This window comes from Nematostella vectensis, chromosome 13 (genome assembly GCF_932526225.1).
Source record: "Nematostella vectensis chromosome 13, jaNemVect1.1, whole genome shotgun sequence".
In the NCBI taxonomy this organism is placed as follows: Eukaryota; Metazoa; Cnidaria; class Anthozoa; order Actiniaria; family Edwardsiidae; genus Nematostella; species Nematostella vectensis.
The window spans coordinates 2,391,186-2,409,572 of NC_064046.1; the positions used below are offsets into that span (position 1 = coordinate 2,391,186).

The 18,387-nt window shown below is 40.8% G+C and overlaps 5 protein-coding genes across 8 annotated transcripts in view; 2 read left to right on the forward strand and 3 right to left on the reverse strand.

Moving 5' to 3' along the window:
- Positions 1–3,696, reverse strand: part of LOC125559040 (myosin heavy chain kinase C-like) — a 36,931-nt gene extending 33,235 nt beyond the window's left edge. The window contains exon 1 of the mRNA XM_048720856.1: positions 3,458–3,696. The gene's annotated coding sequence lies outside the window, so the exon portion shown is untranslated. The remainder of the gene's footprint in view (positions 1–3,457) is intronic.
- Positions 3,697–5,067: 1,371 nt separating this feature from the next.
- On the reverse strand, positions 5,068–6,104 carry LOC125556690. Its single transcript, XM_048720859.1, has 2 exons — positions 5,904–6,104; positions 5,068–5,403 (listed from the first exon to the last, which is right to left on the reverse strand). The coding sequence occupies exons 1-2, from the start codon at positions 5,966–5,968 to the stop codon at positions 5,124–5,126; spliced, it is 345 nt and encodes a 114-aa protein (XP_048576816.1). The 5' UTR covers positions 5,969–6,104; the 3' UTR covers positions 5,068–5,123.
- Positions 6,105–6,375: 271 nt separating this feature from the next.
- Positions 6,376–7,059, reverse strand: LOC116614706. Its single transcript, XM_032376012.2, has 2 exons — positions 6,834–7,059; positions 6,376–6,748 (listed from the first exon to the last, which is right to left on the reverse strand). The coding sequence occupies exons 1-2, from the start codon at positions 6,884–6,886 to the stop codon at positions 6,460–6,462; spliced, it is 342 nt and encodes a 113-aa protein (XP_032231903.2). The 5' UTR covers positions 6,887–7,059; the 3' UTR covers positions 6,376–6,459.
- A 58-nt stretch (positions 7,060–7,117) lies between these two features.
- LOC5507391 lies at positions 7,118–13,357 on the forward strand. Its single transcript, XM_032376004.2, has 7 exons — positions 7,118–7,275; positions 8,754–8,878; positions 10,139–10,360; positions 11,032–11,174; positions 11,723–11,955; positions 12,310–12,455; positions 12,933–13,357. The coding sequence occupies exons 2-7, from the start codon at positions 8,755–8,757 to the stop codon at positions 13,022–13,024; spliced, it is 960 nt and encodes a 319-aa protein (XP_032231895.2). The 5' UTR covers positions 7,118–7,275; position 8,754; the 3' UTR covers positions 13,025–13,357.
- Positions 13,358–14,089: 732 nt separating this feature from the next.
- The window catches only part of LOC116614704, a 54,884-nt gene continuing 50,586 nt past the window's right edge, over positions 14,090–18,387 (forward strand). The window contains exons 1-3 of one of the 4 annotated variants that reach the window (XM_032376008.2): positions 14,090–14,585; positions 15,182–15,245; positions 17,145–17,509. In XM_032376008.2, coding sequence (XP_032231899.2) covers positions 15,187–15,245; positions 17,145–17,460 — 375 coding nt within the window. In that variant the 5' untranslated portion in view covers positions 14,090–14,585; positions 15,182–15,186 and the 3' untranslated portion in view covers positions 17,461–17,509. The other 3 variants (XM_032376009.2, XM_048720857.1, XM_048720858.1) reach the window with 3 other exon arrangements.

Sequence of the window (18,387 nt, forward strand, 5' to 3'; positions counted from 1 at the left end):
TACGTTTTAAACAAAAAAAAATCATGACAATAAAGTATAAGGGTCAACTTATCCCATGAAAGCAAATAAACTTCCTAAGAAGTCTTTAAGGAATAAGATTTTAGCGATATTTTGAAGAGAATGAATCACATGAGAAAAGTTCTAACTCACTAAATTTCACATTTTTGGTACATCCAGTCATAAGCAAAGTTAAAAGCCGAGCCTCAAAGCATAGCTAAAACTGTTATTTTTACTCAATCTGAGTGAACTCTGAGCACATATTTCCACCTGGTTTAAAATTATTAAACGATTACGAGCTTTCATGGTTTTACCGTCTCCAAGCCGCAAAGCACGCATGTAATTATTTCTAAATATCTCGAAAAGGCGTGGAAATCGCTGGAAAGTTTGTATTGGACGTTTGATAAGAATTCCTTTAGGAATTTGTCTGAGAGGTCTGATTCCCGTAGCACTCTTAATTAAGAGCAATAAGTCCTTCAATAGCAAAGACATGCAGCAACAGCCAATAATTATGCTTGCTTCTAAAAACATATGAATCTCCAACTAAGGAACTCTCGGTGTGTGAAAGATGGGCTCCAGATACTAACGCGTTACAAAATAGGAGGATAAATTCAAGAGTGTCGTTCAATCGGTCTCGGCTAAATCTTTGTTCTAGCCGTAGAAGTGTGCGTAAATAGAAAAAAGAATGAAATGAACAAGTGACTGTGCATTCCAGCATGACAACTGCGTTAAAAATAAACTTCCCTCTTTTTTCCCCCAAAATTGTGTTTATTTGGACTAAATAAAATTTTGTTATTATGCGTGAACATTACTCTTTAGGATGAGGCACAATTTAGAAAATGAAAACAAATAAAACGCTCAAAATATAATTTTATTCACGTCCTAGAGATTTTATGCTAATGAGTCGAGCATGATTGTTATTGTAAATTTCCTCTTCATATTAAATCATTGTGGTAAGACATCGAGGGAGCGGGTAGAAAAACAGCGAGAGATTGAAAAATCACTTTTGGTACTCCGCCTGAAGAAAAAAAAAGGCCATTTATGATAGTGTAGTCTGTTCCTTTTGTGAAAGTTGTTTTTTTACCAGCTTTAAAGCAAAGCGATTCAATCGAATCAAAATGTAAACATATGACTAATGATTAAAATTAACCGAAAAAAATACTTTGTAAATAGGTTCTCTATTGTGGTGTTCGGCAAGGAACAAAGCAAAAAGAAACAGACTCGTGGTCTTCCACATTTAATACAAGATGGCGGATCTCTGACATGTGTTCTACCATGGTGCATTGCGCACCTTAACAATCCATAATGCAACGCGGCGGACACTACATCTATGACAAGAGCCATATGACCCATAGTACCTAATTTTTCCGGTTAAAAAAGCAGTAAAAAAAAATCGAGATAGTGCCTTGGTTAAAAACTAATTTATACCACGCACGCAGTGCATGTTCATAGTGCTCCAAAATGGTTAGTGAGAAAAAAGATAGAAGACCCATTTTTAAATATGGTTGCAAATCAGACAGCCTTTGTTACATCAACTGTATGCTAGATCAAAGGTAAACCCCCGTGAGCCAACTAAGAGCTAATCAATGACAACTAATTTTGAATAGAAGCTTTAAACGACCAGAAAGGCGTAATGAGCCATTAAAATTGTCGTGTGTTGTTGTGAACAATATGCGATTTATTTAAGTGAAGGAAAGAACCAAATACGACCGATCTTCAAGATTTCTGAGAAATTTCTAAGATCATGTGGATGATTTACGAAGTTTGGCGATCAGCTTAGAAACTTTGAGTAAAACAGCCTTCTAACTCGAACCCCCAAATTCACTTTTCGGTCGCATTTCTGAAGCTCTTTTCAGAAAGCTCTCTTCCACCATATCAATATTTTTAGTGCGTTTCCTGAAAAAAAATCTAAAGAATTCGGCTAGAAAAGTTGTTCACGCTAAATTTTAAAATGTTACAAAGATGTGCTCAAGTACAGGCTTGGGTTTATTATCATTGAGCTAGGTAGAAGGCTTTATAAGTTATCTCATCCCTGTGAAACGATGACTTAAAATGGCGTCGCATGGAATCGAGGACGCCGGACAGTGGCTTATGCAAATGAGCATCTGTTCCGTAGACTGTTACGCAAGTCCGAAGTCTCGTTTTTTTCCCAAATTTAAGGGTCTCGGAGCCTTGGTTTTTTTTTACCACAGTCTCGGAGTCTCGGATTTTTAAACGCGATGTCAGGGTCTGGAATTTTTATGAAACGCGATCTGTTTTATGTTATCACCATGTTACGGATTTCCTCTTCTTTTTCGTAGTGTATCAAGAATATATTGTAACTTACTAAATCTTTTTTTAGCTGATGTTTATATGCTCGAAAAGAAAAACAAAGCTCGGGTTCAGTTGTTAACAGACCAGAATACAGAAAAGCTCGGGCTCGGATTCCGAAATATGACCAGATGACAAGAGTCTTCGGGCTCGGATTCTGACGCGTCTCGGTACCTCGGCAAGTCTCCGATTTATCCATCGTTACCCCTGCGATAGTTTTGTATTTTGATGGTTTTCTGGTCGTTAACGGGGCTGGCCTCTTACGAGAGCTTGCTCTCATAAGCGACCACTGGGCGTCAAAAACTTGAACAATAGGTGTTGGTCGCTTACGGGAGCTTAATTAAAATGCTGGAATCTAAAAGTTACCGTGATAATAACAACGCTGTAATATTTTGGTTTATTGCTTGATTAAAACTAAGTATTTGAGTTATCATGAGAGTGAGTTGTTTTATTTAATAGCAATTTATTCTACGCAAAGTAGCTCGTTATGCTCGTTTATATCGACGACTTAAGCTTTTCGTCATGAGAATATCTTTTGCGTCTACGACGATCGCATATATGGCGTCTTTTGTTAGCCGATTTCTAAAGCGTGCAACAAACAAGTGGATGGCTATTGTAACTGGAAAAAGGATAAATCGTGGAGCTGGCAATGGACTAGAGATTCCTTGCATTTATAAATTTTCTGGAGACAAAGAAATGTCAATCCCATGGTTGAAATTGGGGTTAAGAAAATTGTAATTATGAAATTCTTTACTGGTTGCCCACATGGTTGCCTACTACGCTTTATATGTAGTTTTAGCATGCATTGGATATGATGTATATCAGGTGTTGACTGATGTTGTAAAGCCAAAAATCGTTGTGGTCGCTTCCGAGAGCTTAAAAATAAAAGAAAATCTCAGTTGGTGGTTTGAAATTGTGTTCGTTAACGGAGCTGGTCGCACCGACAAGTTGGTCGCTTACGAGAGCTTAGAATTACAGAGTTTGTTTGACAATTCAATCGGTGATTCGTGATGGTGGTCGGTATCGGAGCTGGTCGCTTACGAGAGCGGTCGCTCAGAGTGCTTCAACTGTATATAAGATATCGCCCAAGAGCAAGGAGCTACAAAAATGCTTTTAGTTGCAAAATGCGCATAATTCAGGAATTGAATACCTTGTAAATACTTCTTTGTCCTTCTATATGCTTGGGATATGCTTCCTTCTTGAAAGACAATTTCTTTCTTCTATAAAGGCGAGAAAATGTTCGTGAATCTTCTACTCTGAATTGAACGGCAGCGCTGAAGAGCTGGTCGAGAGAGTTCCTGCGAGTAGAAGATGACTTCGCAGAAAGAAGGGGAACCTTTTGCTAATTACTAATGCTCGTTATAATCTAATTCCAGGAAAGTGGGGGCTTTTTTGCTCGCCAGGGGTCAAGAAGGGAACTTTCCCTTAGATAAAAACAAATACTCACAATCTAGAACAAAGATATTATCAGAAAAAAGATTAGATTTCCGAAAGAATAGGGACAGAAGGCTGAATATTCACAGTAACACGAAGGCGGAGAGTCGAGGACGGCGAACACGCGAGATTTCAGAACTAGCACAAGGGCGATAAACATGCGATCGACCGGAAATCAGTATCGGCCACGACAAGTTCCACATAGGAAGGTCATTTTATGACCTTTCGCCAAATAGTTCGGTTGGGTGTATTCTTGATAAATGTCAAAATTACACCTATTGACTCTCTCTCATTTCCCAGAAAAACCGGAAGAATTGACACTATGTTGATAAGCATATCATTTCAAGAAAACGTTTCAGGCTAAAACTTTGGCCGCAATTTCCAGCTTCCCCGGCCGCTTCAATATAAAAGTGTGTCACAACAAGATTTTCACATTACACAATTCGCATTTGTTGCAGCGGTCTGATCTGAGTTCTGTATACCCATAGGGTCCCTTCTATTATCCTCCATGTCTCAAAATTATCCTTTGCTGGTCATGGAAGACGGGAGGGTTAAGTATCAGGCTACCGGACATCACAAAACAACAGCACTACCATCATTTCGCCGATTTTATTGATAACAAAAGACGAACACTCGACTGATGTGATAGTTCTTTATGCACGCGGGCTCCCTTTTGCAGTAATTTTAGTTTTTATATGTCTAACTACTTTTTATATCTAATTACTATTTCTAGTCTTAATAATCACGACTGCTTCCACTTTTAATTATTTTCTTAATAATTCTCTCGCCCCATGACAGGTTCTCCAATAGGGTTCTGGATTCCGGATCCTAGTGTGTGGATTCCGGATTCCATGTGGGTTTTTTCTCGTGGATTCCGGATCCCAGCAGCATGGATTCCGGATTCCATATCTCATTTTTTCATGGATTCCGGATTCCATATCTCATTTTTTTCATGGATTCCGGATTCCATATCTCATTTTTTCATGGATTCCGGATCCCATATCTCATTTTTTCATGGATTCCGGATTCCGGATTACCTGTCATGGGGCGAATTCTCTATTAATCCATAGTTGTTGTGTAATTGTGTAATCTACACAATCAAAAAGTATTTTTAAGTGATTTTGTTTCTAGTCGTGGCGACTAAAATATACGACGCAGACCACTGGTCTGGCCAAAAACCTAAACCGGCGCAGACCACTGGTCTGGCCAAAAACCTAAACCGACGCAGACCACCCTAGGGGGGAGGGCAGATGCCCCGGACCCCCTCTTCTTAGTTCCACCACAGCAAATAATGTATTTTTCTTTTGAATTCCTCCAATTCTTTTCTAGTTCTACGATACCCAAAGAACAACTTCCGGTGTGGTTATAGTTGTCTCTCAATATCACCTCTTGTACTGTCTCTCCACTTCATCGACTAACTGCTTCACCCAGTCAGCACCTGCTCTATTGAGATGTGCAACCCCGATTGCCATAGCGTGCGCGAAGCCTTCAAGATCAGCGTACAAAAGGTGGACATTTTTGTGTGGACCGTCCCGATCCCCACAGTCAAATTTCCAGTTCACTATCTCCGCGTCATGTGACCCGCCACATGACAGTCGACCTTTCTCGCAAACGTACATGGTGTAGCCGTCAGCGGAGCAAACCCAGTCCAAGCACCTTTCACTGTTACAAAAAAAAATTTAATAAGATAGGTTGAGAAATGGGGGGGGGGGGGGGGGGGGGGTTGCTGTGAGTCCTAGATTTACTGCATATTTGACCCTCACACCAACTCCAAAGAATTTCAACTTGAAATGCCAAAGCCACACCCTTCCCCCCCCCCCCCCCCCCCTCTCACCCTCAAAGAATTTCCGGTCCATTTGAGGATACAAAGACATGTCTGGTGCAAATCAAAACAGTGACGTCCTAATAATGTGTAGGTTTTCGGTATCTCCAATATTCGAAAGTTCGATATGTTATTCAAACTTTTAAAGTAAAAGTATGACATAAATCCAGGGACAATGTCCAAAAGAAATCAGGATAGTTTGGTATTACTTCTTATAAAAGCTTATATAATTTTGGTCTATGTTTTTGTCCACCCAAAGTTTTGAAATTGAAAAAAAAAATCGTAGACAAACAAGAAGCCAAAAGCTCGTATTGAACACTCTGTAATTCAGTAACCGTACCTGTTTGGGCAGCCTTTGATGGGACAAGGCATTTTTAGCTGATACCAAGTCACGCTATTCCCCATTCTTGTAAATTCTTGTGAACTTTTAGCTGAACAGTGGATCGAATACTTCTCCGAGCGGCAAACGATAGTTTAATCTGCACTCCTGGTCAAAACGCCACTTCCAAGAATTGATTTCAACTTTGATTGACAGGAGTGTATTGAATGCCTAATAGATCGAACGCTGATTGGCGGTGCGAACAGGGAAATTTCCTCATTATTTTGCTCTTCGTTCGAAGGGAAAGTACCCGTTCTTTGCTTTTTTCAAGTCTTCATATCCCACGGAAAGATAATAGTATTTTGGATGCATTTTTCAAAAATCATCTTATGAAGCATACAACCGGTGTGAGCATTATTGAAACCATGACGCTCAGTCAAATTAATAATATTCTTGATTGTTCGACTCGCCGTCAAAAATAAGAAGAAACGACTTTCATGAACAACAAATTTTACTACATTCACAATTCGATTGATAAACTTTATAATGTCATAAGACTGAGAATAGAGTCTGGATGCTAAGGCTTGTATTGTCTTTCAACCTCCACCACTAGTTTCGTGACCCAAGCCGCCCCTGCTTCTGACAAATGCGCGACTCCAATGGCCATAGCGTGTGCAAACCCCTCGAAGTCCGCGTATAAATAGTGTTTGTTACGATGTGGCCCTATCCGGTCTCCGCAGTCGAACTTCCACTTCACAATTTGGTCCTCGTGAGGACTAAAACAGCGCGAGCATCTCAAACGACCTTGCTCGCAAACTTGCATTGTTGTCTTGTCTGTTGCACAGACCCAGTCAATCATCTTGGCGCTGTTAAATAAGGGTATTGAAGCATTTAAACCCTCGAAGCTTCGTTATAGGAAATTAGAAACTATTGAACTAAAGTTCTACTTACTTGTTTGGGCAGCCAGATATCGGGCAAGGAATCCTTAAAGTAAACCAAGTCATAGCTGAGAACTGAGAGTCAAACAAGGTAGTGCAGTTGTCTAATGAATGAATCAAAGAGCGTAAGCAAACAAGGGAAAATTCCCTTGACCTTTCGAATTGCCCTTACAATTTCCCGGAAATTCAGGATGTTTTAGCTTTAAAAAACTCAACCTAGACTAGTAGAGCTTTCTTGGCATTCCAAAGGCTAGATAAATTGATTTAGCAGTTATAATATATTTTGAGTGAGTGACTTTTCGGGGAAATGTTTTTCAAAATTACATTCACGTGCGTGACGTCACAGGGGAGCCCCTAGCCTCCGACCAATTGGCTGAGCTCTATTTTTACAACAAGACACAAATAGCGCGTCGTAGTCTCGCATTTGCACACATTCGTGAACCAAGACTGACACGGTAAGTTATAAGGAAATATTCTCTAGTTTATAGCCAAATTCGTTGTTGCGCGACCTCCCACAATCGAAAATCCCTTTCTTCGTCTGGGAATAGCGCGTAGTCAATCAAAGCAAACTATCAAAACCAGACAAACTTCCCCCAAAGCTTGTGTTTGACTACGCGCTATTCCCAAACGAGACAAGGATTTTGGATATTCCGAGGTCGCGCAACAACGAATTTGGCTATAATGCAGTTTTTCAGCCTAAGCATCGTCTGAAAAGTTTGTATATTGGCTTTTATTAGCGATACGCTTCAAAAGGCCCCAAAGCCGAGATATTTCTAAAAGTCTTATAATGAAACGCCCTCTGTCATATCGTAATGCGTAATGCTTGGCTTTATGTGTGGGTCAGTTTTGGGTTTTCTCAAAACAAGAGGAAAAAAAGGACAACATTTGCAATTGTATTAGAGAGCTTGGACGTAATATTTGCCGTTGTTGTTTTTTTTTTTTCTATTTTATTTCTTGGAATTATGAATTGATTCTAGAGTTTTTGTTTACTAATCCTTAATAATTTAATGATAACGTCCAGATAATTTTATCGAATAAAGCCAGAATGAATACACTCTCTTTTTTTATAAGAACGTCTAATTTTCAGTTGAGGCTGAGCCGTTCTTATTTTTGGGACATTTTAAGGCTGAATATTCTTAACGATGTTCTTAAATTTTAGTGTTTATAAGAATATAGTATCCAATGAATTTCTATGAAGATAATTACACTAATGATCAATAGCAATAATAAGGTTGTTACTATGAGCACGATTTGATTCTATTTTTGGAAGGCATCAGGACTAAAAAAGAAAAAAAAACATGCTATCTGATCCTCGGCATGTTTTTAGCATGTTCTTAGAAAAAAGTTTCTAATAAAAAAGGGTGTAAACGGTCATAACCTGAACATTTGTTCACTGTGGGGGGTGGGGGAGGGGGTGTCAAACCCTAGTGATGCTCTATTACAGATCACCCTTCACAGACCTGGGTACGGACAAGATCGACGCGCGCTACAAGGGGGAGTAGGTTAAGTGGGAGGGGGTATTTTATCGTATACACTTTTGTTGTCATTGCAAACTGCAAATGTTGCAATCTCGTTCCCAGGGCCCACGTTCCTTTGTGGCACAAAAATACGTGGGCTCTGGAAACGAGATTGCAAATGTTGAAGGGAAAATGGAAGTTTTACGACCGAAAGGTCTAATTTTGTTTCATGAAGGAGAATATGGACCATACAATAATAATCCACCCGAAAGGCTTAGATGTCTGGTTTTGACATCGCTGGAGTTAATTCATAACCTTCAAGTTTGCAAATAATTAGTACTTATAAATACTATTCGATCTTTTAATTTTTTTTCTTTAGCAAAGCTGGAACAAAGAGGAACATCTCTTTGTAAACATAACTGTGCGTACAGGCGTAGACTACTAGAAAATCTAACCAAAACTTGGTTTTGTACTAGAATGTCTAGCAACTACTCGCGCTCCTACTCACGGGAACACTATCCTCTAAGTCAGCGCTCAAGTCGCAAGTCATCATCAAATAAATATTTAAGAAGAGGAAGAATGGACGACCCAAGAGATAGAGGTAATGAGAGATCGACATTTGAATGTTTTTTTTAATTATTCAAACAATAAAAATACCTTTAACCCTTTCACTCCTTGGCACTTTTGAGCAAAATTGTAAGAAAAAAAAAGACTAAAAACAGAAACCTCCCCCCTATCTCAAGTCCAACACTATCTGTTGAGCCATAAGCTACCGCTGACCCAAGACGGTATGCCTTGAAGTTTCCAACAATGCACTGCGGTGCCTTTTCTTTCTAGCGACGGCACTGCTACAACCTGTTGCTTACAACAGTTTTGCTTGTAATTTGCTTAAAGATTACAGCTTTTTCACATCTGGAGAGTGCCTTAGGACACCATAAAGTCCATTTGGGCATTATAAATGCTGTGCTTATGGATGTTTGCACGCTGAGGTTGATTCAGTGGGATAATTCCTTGTTTGGGCTTCACCAAGTGAGAAAGGAATTTTCTAGTGAATGGCCTTATACTCTTCAATGTGGACCATCTTTGCTACCCAACCTTATTCAAAAATTGTTTTCTTATTCTGGGTTCCTTGAACCTGGAAATGTTTTGTTTGGCTTTGGGGCAAAGAGACTGTTATGATTCTGGGGGAGGAGTTTTCCCGCCTCTCTGTCAAGGTGTTTCCATGACTCCCATGATGCAGTGCAGGCATGCAATTTAGCCTAAAGATGGTTTTAGCATTGATTATTGTGGCTGATGGCTTTAAATTTGGACCTGACAGAGCGCAATAAAGGTATCTATTTGTGACTTGATCTGTGTTTCCGTTTGTATTTTTAGTTCGGAATTTTTTTTAATTTTTGGTAAGAAATGTTTCCAGGTTTGAGCATTTGTTTACGGATTGGTCAGAAATCAAGGTTGATATTTTGACAATAGAGTCAATTCTATTACATTGCTTGGATGCGCTTTTGAAGGTCGTTTATGCCTTTTAGGAATCCATGAGTATCCGGGTCTGGTGATGTTTGGTTTGCATTTCTGACGTTTTGGAGTTGGGCCTATATTTTACAGGCGCCTCAGGGCGTAATAGTAATGAAAGGGTTAACCATTGCAAACTCTTTCTGTAAAACGTCAAATTATTTCTTATTTTTGAAGAACCATCAACCTTCGACTGAAGTGCAGCTTTCATGCATTTCTTCTAATACATGTTTTTTTCTAAAGTTTTTGGACTGCTCTAATTTTTCTTTCGAGATTTTTCGTTACCGACCTAGTCAGATACCAAATGGTCGGTCCTTCACTTTTTACTACAGTATTTCTTTCTTTGTCTCAGGCGATGAACGGATGGATTATCAGCCCTCAGACTCTTCAGGGAGTTCCTCTTCGTCGAGATCACACCAATCGCCCACCTATCAGGGCAGCAATCCACCATGGGCCACCAACCAAGATCCTTATCATGGGGCACTGGAGGACGAACGTGCGGCCATGGAGAGAAGACGTTATGAGGACCAGAAGCGGCATCAAGCTCAAGAACAGAGATTCCGATCACAGCAAGGTACACAGAAACGGTCCCTGTTCTTTATCCCAGGGGCGGATCTAGCTTTTCGGTAAAGGGGGGGTTTGGACTCAGTGGGAAGGTGGTAATTTATTTTTGTTACATATGGCTTTCTAGCAGTCCAAAGGGGGGAGGGGTTTAAACCCCCCTAAACCCTCCCCCCCGATCCGCTACTGTATCCTAGTTGATTTCTCCCCTAAGCAACACAGCACAGCCACGTACCCTGGTTTATTTGTAGGGAGTGTACAGTCGTAATTAGTATCATAAGAAAAAAGGATAGTATTTGACAATTTTTCAATAAGAAATGACCAACTTTTTAGCGGCCAACAGGGGGTTGTGCGCGCATTCCACCCCTCCCCCCTCTATTCTTGCTTAACAAACCCTCGGAAAACTCTTATAAATCTACATCCTCTATATGACGGGTAGTAAAGAAAGCGCAGTGATTTCTAATCCGACTGTGAAAATCAATAAATAAAACCTACATTGAAAGAAAAGACTAATAATACACACGCAAACACAAGCGCAAATAAACAATCTCACAATTTTCAATGAAAAGCAAGCGCAAGAGAATGCAGTTGAGAGATTTGCACACGCTTTTGCTTGCATTTGTCTGATCCTTACTTGTACTGCGCTTCTCTTACTAAGGCCTCATGAGAAAGATCTTTTTTTAGCGAGCACGCAAATGTTGTACAATGTGTACGAGCACACAGTGGGGATGATCGAGGAGTTGGAAAAACACGATGAGGTGCCCACGGAGAACTCTGGTCTGATGAGCCATATCTTTCCACAGGGCTACAAAAAGCCCAAACATGATGTGAGTATATTCAAGAAGATTTGTTTTTTTATCAAAGACGCAATCAATTCTTGATCCAGAGAAATGCATCTGATTTACCAAAAACTGGAAGTTTACTGTGCAGAATAGTCGACAATTGTTGAGTCGCGTATAAGTTTCTCTGATTGGCTGAGTCGCACACGAGTCGTAATATGCGCGTTTGATTGACTGAGTCGCACACAAGTCGTAGTATGCGAATTCTGATTGTCTGAGTCGCACACGAGTCGTAATATGCGCGTTCTGATTGGCTGAGTCGCACACGAGTTGTAATATGCACGCGTTCTGATTGATGTAACTGATTGATGTAAAATCGCATGGTCGTCATATTCGCCCTCTGATCGGCACTACTTGACGGCTTGAGTGAGTCGCCATCTGCCCACGGGCACGGCCTTTTATACCGCAGGTGCAGCCCCTGCGCGCCCCCGCACAACATGGGTTTTTTATAACGCAAGTCCATCTTTAAAGACTGGTTGATTATCACATTTTGGGTGAATTCAGCGCTCTTAAATCTTATTGCTGTTTTTCATTAGCTAACAGCAGTTATCGAGGCCGAGCTCACTTGTCTGAGGGCCCAAATGAAGTTTGCACCCCCAGAGGTGATACAACAGACAAAAGATGAGCTGCTCAACAGAACTCTACGCTGGTCTGCCAAACGCGAAGGTCTGCCTATCGGTCTGGTGGACAAGTACGCGAAGAACGTCGCTCAGCTTCTTACTGAGGGTTCGATGACGCTTCCACCAAGAGAGAAGGGACCCAAAACTGAGTAGGAATCTATGGGATTGTTCAGTAAAATATAGGAGCTGGGACGGTAATTGGAGAGGGAGTGGATTGAAGGGGAGGGGAGGGCTAAGGCCTGTCACATATGGCCGTATTCGGTTTAATAGGAATGGTATTTAAATCGACTGGAATTTAATAGTATGGCTATATTTTTCCACACATCTATTTTCACTCTCTTGTTACGTGCGAAGAGGGCTGAAGCAATGTTAAGCAGTCAAAAACGAATCTTTACTGGTTCCGTTCTTTGTTTTTTATTTATCTATCTTGATTACTAAGACTCGTTCAAATTCGATGAAAATGAATTCCACTTCATTTCCACTTATTTCTATTTCTTGTAAAGACTGTCCGAGCGCGACGTTCAAGATGCGCTCTACAGATACGGCGCAGCAAGGCACGAGGGAGACCTTCAGGATAAGCAGTTTCATGATAACCCAAACAAGAAGGCTGCCTTGCGAGCTATGAGGCTTGGAAAGCACACCTATATCGGTAAGTGTCACGCACGCAATGCATGACAAATGAGCGTTGTGTGACAGGGAACCTGCCTTTATCACCTATATCTGTGAGTGTCACACACGCAAGGCATGACAAATGAGCGTTGTGTGACAGGGAACCTGCTTTTATCACCTATATCTGTGAGTGTCACGCACGCAATGCATGACAAATGAGCGTTGTTTGACAGGGAACCTGCCATATCAGCTATATCTGTGAGCGTCGTTGTGTGACAAGGAACCTGCCTGTATCACATTATCTGTGAGTGTTGTGTGACAAGTAATCTGAAGGAGTCGAAATAAGGGTTGTTGGGAGTTCAACTTTATTTTTCTTTAAAGAATTTTGCTTCAACCTAATGAAAAGTAGTAGACATATCTGCAAAAGGGGGGGGGTGGGGCACCCTTGGCACCCCCCTGTCTACGCGCCTGTCCCTTTTGACGCCTAACTACAAACTTTGTTTGTGATTTTCTACAGGTGCGCGTCGACTGCTTGAGGTGGATCGCAGCGACAGGGCATTCAAGGAGGCTCTGATGAAACATGGGTTTGACACCGAAAGCCTCAAGTAATACTGTTGTCATAGCAACACAGACATGACGTCATATTGATCTGCTATTAACACTAAGATGTCAGGTTACTATGGTTACTATGCTTTGCATATCGGCTAGTGATAGCACGTTTTGTTGTTGTTGTTGTCATTGTTGTTTGAACGTTTCTATGCACTAGAGCGTAGTTGAAAGACGTGATGATAAAACGAAACATAATTATTACATCAATTATAAATCATTGCATTATTTGATATTTGATAGTAGATATTTTTGCTCGGTAGGTGATGTTTTCTGTAGTGGGGAAAAAAATGATCAGTCTGTCCGATTTGCAATAAAAAGGAAAACAAGACGTGTGGCTTAGTTTGTAGGACTCTTTGCTTTGATGCATAGTTTGGATAAAAGAAGTGTAGAACTGTTCTCTTGATTTTTTTTTCCTGTTTGCAAGGAAGCATAACCCAGGCATATCCCATGATACTTTACCTCTTCTCGGTGCCCAAAGATTTTTAAAAATATTCCATAATCCTGCGCGCAACTTATATATACCCATCCTAAAACCCGTACGTGGCAAACATATTGTCTTACTCAACATTGCGCGTCATTTGCAGTTATTCAGAAAACATTTCGCGCACTTTACATGTGTCCATACCCCACCACGCCCCGCCAACCATGCACGGCAGACTAAAAGTGCTCTATATGTGCTCTTTTACCGCTTTGGCCAGCGGACCTGGACCCGGCGGCAGGCGTGTACACAGGGAGTTCTGTACAGGACCCGAAACAATCCCAGGACCTGAAACGATCCCCAGGAAACCCCTGAAAGTTCGTCAGAAGCTATCTTATTTGCTTTTTCCATGTGATACCCATGACTTCGCATCACTGCCCCCGCCCACCTCTCCCTATGCACGCATCAAGCGGGGCTAGCTTCCGAGCCATTTCACCACAACTGTGAGTTTTATGCTTCTGATTACTCTAAAATTATTATTCTTAATAGATCCGCTGAAAGTTTATCGATTCCAGCTCCTACCGATCGAAATGATTTTTTATGAAATGATTTTTTTCTATGAATTTCTTCTTATAAGCTTTTCTAGTTTTTTGTTGTTGTTGTTGTTTTCTTTTCTTTTCTCTTTCTTTGGCGCATTTCAACAGGGAAAATTCCCTTTTGACTGCCTTGTTGACCCTTTGCTAATAAAGGGCACTAAAAATGCGTTGTTTTCAAGTTTTAATCAAGATTAGGGAATTTTTCGGCCACAGCTCTGTCACACTAGAGACCCCTTGTGATATAAGAAGAATTTGCATAAGGAATGTTCCCGAGACACCACCCTGGGTAGTGTTCTAATAGCCGAGACGGGCGTGACAAAACAAGTGGAGCTCGAGACTCTGGTACCCATGGTAACCGAGACACAGACTTGTATGCCCTTCTCAAATAACAAGCTCTCGGTTTCCTGGAATTGCGCTGTTTACGAGCTTGTGCCACGATACAGGGAATTTCCCTTGCTTCTGATCCGAATTCCGCTAAATAGACTGCGCTATATCACATAAACACTGCTCCCTCGTGGTTGTCTTAAAGCACACGCAAAATTTTCAGGTGAGTGTTTCGCTGCTGGAAATCATTTTTCATCTCTTTGACTTAACAACTCTACTGTAGTGAGAAATAGGGGCCTAGAAATGGCCGTTAACTTAAAGTGAAAGCGCAAGAGATTTAAGCGTTCTCTTGCGCTTGCGTCTCAGTAACTAAGAAACTACCTCTCCAACCAAGGAATCCTGCTGAATCTTTTCCTAAGATAAGAACAATAAGAGATTCCATGGTATTCACTTCCGTCTTTTCCACGTTCACCCAAGACATATTGAAATCGCGATTACACAACCTATAAACAGAGTTTTTAGTGAGATCAGGGAAGAATTAAGAAGAAGGGGAACAAAACCACTTCGAGCTTATGAGCAGTATCCATGTGCATAGTTTCAAGTTGGCACTAACAAGTTGATCGGTAGGCGACTGAATGAAACGTTATAAAATAAATGCCACAAAGTATTAGAATATAACAAGGGTTATGGGGGGGGAGGGATATGTACATGTTTTGCTATAGCTCTTGAATTATTCACTTCCGGTGTTTCCACGAAATCTAAATCTTCAAAGTTTTTGGAAGATATTAAACTATCGCTCTATTTTTCCTTACTTTACAGACAAGATGGGGGATAGATGGTACAAGTTAAAGATGCCGTGCCCAGTTAGTTACTGCCCAAACAAGTATGTGTTACACTTCTGTTTTACACACGGATCCTGTCAGCTATGCCAAGCAGACTAGTTTAGCCCATTGACTCCTGGCTATTTTTGAGCTGAATTTACAAAAAACAGACTGAAAACAGATACCTCCCCCCTATTCTGAGTTTTATACAGCCCGTCAAAGCCAAACACAGCTGCACCTAGTCAGCGGTACCCAAGCTTTCCAACAGTGCTTTGCGGTCCCCACTTTTAATCCCTCGTCGTTGTGCTGAAGCCAGCACAAGTTGATGGTTGCTTGTATTTTTCATCAAAAATACAGCTATGAGCATATTAGGAGAGTGTCTCAGGACATCATGAAGTCTTTTGGGGCATAATTAAGTGCTTTGCTTATGGATATTTGCAAGCAAAGGTGGATTCATGATGATTTTTTTCTTGTTTGGCTTTGCCTGGATGAGAAAATAATTTTCTAATGAATCACCACAGCTCTCCTAAATGCTGTCTTTTCTGAAACCAAATTGATTGCAAAATTGTTTACACTGCTATTCTGGGTCTGTATGACCTGGAATTGATTTGTTTAGCTTCGGGGTGAAAAGAATTATAAAAAAAACATCTGACTTTGGGGAGAGGAGTGTTGACTGGCCCTCGCCTCGTGAATTTTTCCCTGGATCTGCCAGAATGCTTTTCAATCCGTAAAGGCATCTTCGTGGTTTTACAAGCCTTCAAGGAGTGGACATAGTGTTTTGAGGCCATGGAAATGAACCTGGAGGATCAGAATAAAGGTATCTATTTGTGTCTTGAGCTGTGTTTGCTGATCTCTCTCCCTTGTGTTGTATTTTGAGCGTTTTTATTGAGAGGGGTGATTCTGCTTTTCTTTCCTTGTTCGTTTTGAAATTTGTCAAAGAACCTGTGCTATTATTTGGCTTAAGAGTAGTTGCCAACACCTTGGTTGGATGCATATCTTCAAGACCATTTATCCCTTAGACTGATGCCTGAGTATCTTCATCTTGTTGTGTTTAGTTTGCATTTATGAATTTTTGGGGTTGTGGGTACTTCCCAAAGCCGGTACAGGCCGGTTGAGGGGTCAATGTGTTAAGGGAGTGTGCAATTATTATTATAAGGGGGGTCCGTAGGACTCCCCCTTCCTCCAACAGCGTCAAGTATCTCTGACTCCACTCCTGTTCTTTAAAAAATACATGTAGTCACTTGTTTCCTAATGTATTCTGCTTCGGCACGAGGATAACCATCAACACCGCTTAGCTTAGTTCCTCTAAACCGCCAAATTTCCGGGAAACAGTTTTTGAAAATTTATCTTGCCTATATACAATTAAGGACCAAAAGCCCAAAGCGTTTTACTGGAGAATCTGATAATTTTCTGGAAATGGTCCAAAGCAGAGTTGGAATTTTGTCTAATAAATAAAATGGATTGAGTAATTATAAATAGTTTAATACATGCCAGTTTTTTTTCATCTAAGAGATACCTCCCCTTAATGCTTAACAAATCTTCCCTTTGTCGTCTTGGTGTGGCCGCTAGAATATGGATGCTTACGGGAGTCCGCTTTCTGAGTTTGAGCTCATCCGACTGGGCAACATCAAGACAAACAACGAGCTCACGTTGCCGATCAGGGTTGAGTGATATATAGAGATGTTTAGAACATAGCGGTCCTTAGTGAGACTACTGCAAAGATGTTCTCAAAGTGTGCATCGATTTTGTGTTTAAAGGAAAAGATGACATCATTTTAACTATCTGCGCGCAAAGCGCGCCGAAAATTTGATAAATCTGAATACAAAACAAACATTTTGATGTCATTTTAAGTGAGCCCCCCTATCTTCGCGACATTTTAACTAAGTCGCCCCCTCTGGTTTTACAGCCCCCTTTCCTGATAATTATTGCACAGTCCCTAACTTGTACTCTTAACTTTGAAGAGAAAAGATGCAAGAGACCTGGGTTTGTTCTAAAGATGGCACTACCATGTACGTGTCACAAAAGGGGGTTCTAGAGTGTGCCAGAGGACTTGGGCTGCTACCACACAGTGGCAAGATCGTCAACTGGAAGTTTGACTGCGGTTATCGAGGGGCAAATTCCCCACATTCCTGTGACACACGGTTCCTTGCCCCCGACAAACAGGGCTTCGCCCACGCCATGTCGATTGCTGTGGCACAAATGGGTTGCGCGGGAGCAACCTGGGTGACTCAGCTTGTAAGAGAAATAACTGACCAAGGTGCCACGCTTGCAGATTAGTACAAAGTGCTTAACGTTGTTAATGTAATAAAGACACTCTAGAGCTTCAGAATAGGGGACTTGCGCTAATAGATCACGTGACTGTTTGGGTGGCAAACTAGCGCGCGCTCAGGCTTTGGCGAAAAAATAACAGCAACAAAACGCAACTTATTCAGCGCTTACGAAAAAAAGCCAGAATTTTTTTTTCAGAAAGGGTTTAATTTCATTGAAATATTTTATTTCTTTGTCGTTCACTGGTGTGACGGGCGCAGTCAATTCTTTTTTTTTGTTAGATTATTTTGTTTTGAATTTGCCACCAAGAAAGGTCACTTGATCTCTAAGCGCAAGTCCACTATTAGTACAGTACGGATAAAGTTTACAAAGCGAGTACCACGAGTAAGCGTCTAACCTCCCACACACACAAAAAAACCCTGAAAACACCAAAAACATATTTTTTTTGTTTTGTGGAATCGCGATATATTGTACTTTCCTCATATGATATCTATCGTGTGCACCCCACCCCCCACTGACAAATTTTGGCTACGCACCTGTTAACAATATGAAACTTTTGAGCTAGAAACCTTCCGAATGTACCATATTAACCGATACCATAGCCATACATAGCTTTAACCAGGGGAGGTTCGTATTTGGCAGGGGACCGTATTAACGAGGTGATATCCTTGTCCATTAGCTATATGGGAAAGGAAAGTGTTCGTATTTAGTAGGTGAACGTATTAAATAGGTGATATCCTTTTCCATTAGCTATATGGAAAAGGAAAGTGTTCGTATTTAGCAGGTGACCGTATTAACTAGGTGATCCTATCCGTATACAGCAGCTATATGGAAAAGGAAAGTGTTCGTATTTAATAGGTGACCGTATTAACTAGGTGATCCTATCCGTATACAGCAGCTATATGGAAAAGGAAAGTGTTCGTATTTAACAGGTGA

What these genes read in the sequence shown, in the direction of transcription:
- LOC125556690 (XM_048720859.1), bottom strand. Translation starts at nt 5,968, where the DNA reads ATGGGGAATAGCGTGACTTGGTATCAGCTAAAAATGCCTTGTCCCATC. An exon ending in ATCAAAGGCTGCCCAAACAG is followed by an intron (nt 5,404 to 5,903) that starts GTACGGTTACTG and finishes TTTTTGTAACAG; the next exon opens with TGAAAGGTGCTTGGACTGGG.
- LOC116614706 (XM_032376012.2), bottom strand. Translation starts at nt 6,886, where the DNA reads ATGACTTGGTTTACTTTAAGGATTCCTTGCCCGATATCTGGCTGCCCA. An exon ending in ATATCTGGCTGCCCAAACAA is followed by an intron (nt 6,749 to 6,833) that starts GTAAGTAGAACT and finishes CTTATTTAACAG; the next exon opens with CGCCAAGATGATTGACTGGG.
- LOC5507391 (XM_032376004.2), top strand. Translation starts at nt 8,755, where the DNA reads ATGTCTAGCAACTACTCGCGCTCCTACTCACGGGAACACTATCCTCTA. An exon ending in ACAAAAAGCCCAAACATGAT is followed by an intron (nt 11,175 to 11,722) that starts GTGAGTATATTC and finishes GTTTTTCATTAG; the next exon opens with CTAACAGCAGTTATCGAGGC. An exon ending in GAGAAGGGACCCAAAACTGA is followed by an intron (nt 11,956 to 12,309) that starts GTAGGAATCTAT and finishes TTTCTTGTAAAG; the next exon opens with ACTGTCCGAGCGCGACGTTC.